General features: G+C 31.9%; 1 protein-coding gene across 1 annotated transcript in view; it reads left to right on the forward strand.

The window, feature by feature from the left end:
• The window catches only part of LOC124361832 (probable ubiquitin carboxyl-terminal hydrolase MINDY-4), a 47,651-nt gene extending 42,343 nt beyond the window's left edge, over positions 1-5,308 (forward strand). Inside the window, exon 7 of the mRNA XM_046815829.1 lies at positions 673-5,308. Coding sequence (XP_046671785.1) covers positions 673-791 — 119 coding nt within the window. The 3' untranslated portion in view covers positions 792-5,308. The remainder of the gene's footprint in view (positions 1-672) is intronic.
• Positions 5,309-6,173: the final 865 nt, after the last annotated feature.

The following is a 6,173-nucleotide window of genomic DNA, read 5'->3' on the forward strand; positions in this document are numbered from 1 at the left end:
TAAGTCAGACTCGTTTTATAATTTTGATAATTACTGTGATGTTAGTAATAATATAAGACTAGAGTCTATATAGTGTACATGTAATACCTATAGCTTCTTGTTTCTATTGACTCTTAATAGAAAAACTTGAGCCTTGAGTCAAACGTCTTGAGTTATAAGGGGTTACAAATAATATCGAGTCACTTTTTCTGTTGACTTGCAGAAGTAAATATCTTTCTGTTGCCATTTTGTACTGTTGTTCTCCGAAGAAATAGTAGTATTTAATACAAACATGATAAGGTATAGATGGTAACTGATAACATTTATATCCCCTTCTTTCTGTTGACCTTAAACAACCAAACAGATCTCTGAAAGTACAGATTCTTGAAGTAGTATTTTCTTTCTTCCTAGATCTTGCCGTATATTAAGTTCAGTAGAATCTCGTATTCATCTATTTCATGTTTAAATTTGGCATACATGTTTGCATTTAATTCAATTCTGTCTAAAACATTACTTACAATTATACTATTTGGCTATCCATCCCTTGATAAAGATTATCGTACATGTTACCTAATTTCAAACATACGCCTTGATATTTGTAAGAGGCCTAATTCAATTGATTGTGGCTGTTCTGATTAAAAATTGTTTTCGTTTGACTGTCATTAGATGTATTTAACATCTATTCTTTTTCAGATACAACCGGATTCTCAGCAAAGGAGGAAAGCAAAAGAGATGAAGTACCTTCACTAGAACTCTGCATAAAAACAAAATGGAAAGATGCAGTGGTTCATTGGAACTCAAATTTCTCGTAAATTTCTCGAAGTACAAGCTTATAAATGATACACATTTTATTTAGCTGTACACTGCAAAAAGTATTTTAATTTATTATTTAAGTGTAGTTTTTAAGCGTACCACAATCTAGTTTACTAATTTAGCTCAAAATAATTTAAAATTGAAATTAGTGTTTATAATCGTTGAAATATTTTATAATAAAAGATTGTAAGTTTTCTACTAAATTAAATTTAGAAGATACTTTTAGTTTTCATAACAAGGAAAATATGTTAGTAGAATTTATTTTATTTGAAGCAGGCGTACAAAGAAATATAGTTTAGGTTAAGTTGTTGATCTCAAGTAATGTACAATGTTGTACAAACCAATAAAACCACAGAAAATTTTAAACACAGAAGTCTCAGTGGAACACAGTTACAGCGCTCCCCTACGGCCAGACCTAGGACTACAATTGACGGGATATAACGAACTCCGAAGTGCCGAGCGTTGTGCTGCGGGTGAGACCTTGTTCGTAATATCTGGAAGTGGTGCTATAATCGTAATATAGACTATTACAGCTATTATATACAGCTGGAATGTAATTGGAGGTATTATTACAGAAGGCCATTGTTCATGTTCAAGTGCCTCCACACTGGGAAAACAGCTACGAACATGTTCGCCAAACATACTATTATTCATCAAACTAAATGTTTTGTAAACAAATGTTTTCCGAGCATTTATTTAGATTTTTATCAAACAAATTATGGTTTTCGCTGTGAATTCAATTTTGCGTTGTCATTGAACATGGATGTTGGTGTGCGTCGGTCACTTTGTTGTACTGTTATCAGGCTGCACAGTTGGTAGCAAAGTCAGTTATTAAGAAGACCAATATAGTATTGCAATTTAAAAACAAAATAGGAATTTTCGAGAATCCATAAGTGCGAAGAATTGACTGAGTGGTAGTTACATTGAGACTTTTGAATAACGTTTATATTGAGACTTTTGAATAGCAGTTGCATTGAAACTTTCGACTAACAGTTACATTGAGACTTGACTAGCAGTTACATTGAAACTTTCACTAACAGTTACATTGAGACTTTTGGCTAGCAGCTATATTGAGACTTTTAACTAGCAGTTACATTGAAACTTTCGACTAACAGTTACATTGAGACTTTTGGCTAGCAGCTATATTGAGACTTTTGACTAGCAACTATATTGAGACTTTTGACTAGCAGCTATATTGAGACTTTTGAACTAGCAGTTACATTGAGACTTTTGACTAGCAGTTACATTGAGACTTTTGACTAGCAGCTATATTGAGACTTTTGACTAGCATTTACACTAACGGTTACATTGAAACTTTTGGCGAGTTTTTACTCTTATCATTCCCTAATATTTTTTCCCAAAATCTCACTATAAACACAAAATCTTGGCAAGAAACGGACTGCAATGGATTCTCCAGAGGGCTGTTTCACAGAACTAAACAAAGGTTTGCCTATAGAACGAACTGTTTGGCCAAACAAAAATGGCGGCGCACTACCTCCACTGATATTTCAAGAATGTTGGTCAAAGCGTTGACACTTACCGAACACCATACATTCGCCGGCGAAAATTGAAATGAACACTGAAAGTGTTCGACGAAGAATGGTCATCCAGTGTGGGCACCTTTCGATTACGGAATTTAAGTGTCCATCTTATTTCTTGTATTCTTCCCAACCTAGTAAATACTAGTACCTTCATGTGCAATGCTAACTAACTAGTAAGGTTATACTTGCCGTAACTGGCTTTGCGATGTTACGCGATCGGCGCCTGTAGGAGCACTTCTGATTCGAATACATGATATTTCTGGAGTCATTTTTGAGTTTGTCTTGTTACCCGGATCAAGACACCATATACGTGGGTGCAAAAAGCCTACTTCGTTCAAAAGGCGTCTACTTCAGGATTTAAAGATCTACTTCCGGTCAAAGGGATAGAGAAAGATAGACGTCAAACCATTCTTGAGACAATCACAGACGTAACCATTCTAAAAAATTTGATCCACTTTTTCTGAAAACTCTATATCATGAGTTGAACTCTTTATTGAGTTCTTTCTATTAATATAGTGTACCTAGAATTTAAAAGTGATCACTCTACTCCCTCCCCACGGTATATGAGGTTATATAATTGTTCTCCCTCCCCCAATCTTGGATACCACTGGTCACAGGTTTAGATTTTGGTATTATAGGAACCTGAGTTAGTTTATTCGGACCTGCGAATAAAAACCGGGTCATCAAAAATATATTTGGGTGTATAAAGCTGTTTTTGTAGGCCAACAAAAAGATTTCAGTTGTATTCTAATATTCTCAATATTAGGGTTATTTGGGCTTATTTTGTTTCAATTAAACCCACTCTACTGCATTTAGTGCCAACTAAGCCCTGGGAAAAGAGTATAATTGACCTCCCCCACCTACCACCCCATTCGATTGAATACTGTTTTAAAGTATCCTTATAATAACTGTCTGTTGATATTTTAAAGTTATATATCTAAAATTGTATGTTACCTAAGACTTACACAAGCCCAAAAATAGAATTTAAATGGTTTTTGTAAATATAAACATAAGAAATATTTATATCACACATGTAAAACTGCATGCTCTTGAAACACACTGCAGTTTATAATGAGTATTTTTCAATAAAGTTATAAACTTCAATTTATGAATTTATTTTATTGTTTTACTCATTACATAGGATAACAAGAACTTTATGTGATTTACTATACTCATGTTCTTGTACTTCGGCATAAATAATAATTCCGGTAATTGTATTCATGTAAACAAGTAAACAAATGACTGAAGTGTTTGTTACCTAAAACGAGTGCTGTGTGATTGTATATTTTTGTTAGTTATTTATTATCTCTTTTAAACTTCGTATAGCATTCTTGTTAAGCAACAATTAAAACTTTTAGTGATATATCTTTTTTAGTAACTCGAAACAAACTTATGCCTGTTGGAAAATTTACACACGCATGTATAACTGTGACGAAACTAATTTACTCTTTATTTTATTATTACCAAACTTCTCCAACGCGTGTGAGTTATATATTATAATGAGGTATATTATTTAATAATTGCTAAATTCTTTGTTACAATATTAAACTTTAAATATGAGTTTTTCGTAAAAGTAAATTTTAAAAAATCTATAACTAATGGTTATGATCTAAAATTTACTTTTTTATCGCTTATTAGATTCTTGAATAGCACATAATGTATATTTATAAAACGTCTATTAAAGATTGAATTTATATTCTGTGTGAAAGAAATAAAACGATATTTGCTATACAGATTATTCTACTAATTGAATTCAGAATGCAAGACTAATTTTGAATTATATTTAGATAAGCTTAGTTTTTTTGTTTAAACTTATAAAATTAAAACAAATGAGTTCATTAATAGTGTTTTAAAACAACAAAACTATTGTACCTTTGGTCCAAAATTGTTTTAATTGCTTTAACGATTTAAGACTTTTTACTACAAGCAAAGTACCATGTCAGTTACATCGTAGGGGCGCAGTTGTACCATTCTGTGCCACTTTTTATTTTACAAATGTCTTTGTATTATTAATTTGTTTAATCCAATGTAAGTCCTTGTGTACCTTCCAAGGCTGCTTTCATCGTACGGTACACGTTCTGTCGTCCTCTGTTACACTATACTATATAGCCCCCATCTAATTACTACTTTATAATACGTATTTAATTGCAGTAATAAACATTGCAGTAGCAAACGTAACTAACAACTAAAACCATTCTGTGAAACAAATCCATTATTCTTCAATCTAATTATATTTCAAAATCCCCAGTTGTACTAAACCCCATATCACCCCCATCTTGATACAACCCTTTCCTGTTCTAGCTCTTAATGCAATGTGTGCGATATATAAATTACTTATATTTAAATGTATCTTAGACAAAATAACTGTAATGAGTGTAACAGGTTGATTGCACTCAAAGTGTTTTGAGATTTATCACGAGTTGAGCGGGATCTTAACACGTGTTTTAAATTATCGTCGTGTTTTTTACTATATAAACCATATAAAATAAGATGTATATATTTAACCCTATAGTGGCTAACAGCTGCATCTACTTAATAAGTTACCAGTAATAAATTACCAATGGTTATAACTCCAATGATAGTAAGTAGGTTTATAAAGTACAGTACCTGTATAATTAAGAAATCCATTAAGATTGAAAATTATAACTGTATATCGTCGATGTTCGTGGTTTGTGTTCATATTTTATATGATTTTAAATGCAGATGTATTTTATTTTTGTATATTCAATGTCTATATTTACGGTGTGACAGAGTGTTAAAAAATGTTTTTTAATATAATAGTATATTTTAACTATAAGAGAATTATATTATACTATTGATGTTACTAATATTATAACCAATGAAAGCTATAACTAAAATACTACATAGTTATTGAATGTTATTAAAGTGTACAGAGGAATCGTTTTATGTGATTTATTATTTTATTGTCATGTAATAAATTTATTTGTGTCCCTCATTCTCCCTTTCTCAGCACTATTTCCAATATTGGGTAATAGTCTGGATTATACAACCTTCTGGAGATAAACTTTCCTATGATAAAAGTTGAAATTTCTCGATGTATGTTCCATCTAGCGGATAACGGCAGAAATACTCGCCATCAATGAACTGTGAGCAGCGCCGAGCGGAGTGTAATGGAACTAAATCAGCGCGCGCAACTTACAGTCTACCGACTGAGTATATAAATAAATTACATAATTTTGACAAACTGTGTTTTCAGTAAGTTATTAAAACCATGTAGCTTCAACATACACTTATGGGAGCTTACATTAACACAATTGCATAACTTTTCTGTAATTGCAATCCGCTGATCAACAAACTAGCTGCATTTAGAACCTTGTCTGATACAAGAAGAACATATTAACTGCAGCAGAAGGTTGTATCATCCAGGGTAAGCAACCACCATAAAATCAACCAAATAACAGCAATAAAACCATCTATAAGCCAAAACTAAAGTTTTAAATGCGTTTAGTTAGCATATTATAGATTTATGTTCCTCACCCATACTTACCTGTACGTCATAAGTAGGATATAATACTGCAGTGGTCCAAAACTTAAGTATTTGTTTTCAGTGGAAATGCCCATTTCAAAAACGCACAAGTAAAATTATAATTTCACAAAATTGTCCATGTTTTTATAACTATTGACTGGTTGGCCGCAGTCAAATTTAAACTTAATTCGACTAGCAGGAATAGTTCAAAAGACCTGGACAAGATCTGTTAGTTTTTAAGTTATATTTTAATTATAACTACGCTTTAGTTGGAAAATCAAAATTTCATTACATTATTCGTGTTTTTTCTTCTGCGAAGAATGACAACATAAAAGTATAGTTTATTTCTCAGA

This window comes from Homalodisca vitripennis, chromosome 5, assembly GCF_021130785.1.
Source record: "Homalodisca vitripennis isolate AUS2020 chromosome 5, UT_GWSS_2.1, whole genome shotgun sequence".
Lineage (NCBI taxonomy): Eukaryota > Metazoa > Arthropoda > Insecta > Hemiptera > Cicadellidae > Homalodisca > Homalodisca vitripennis.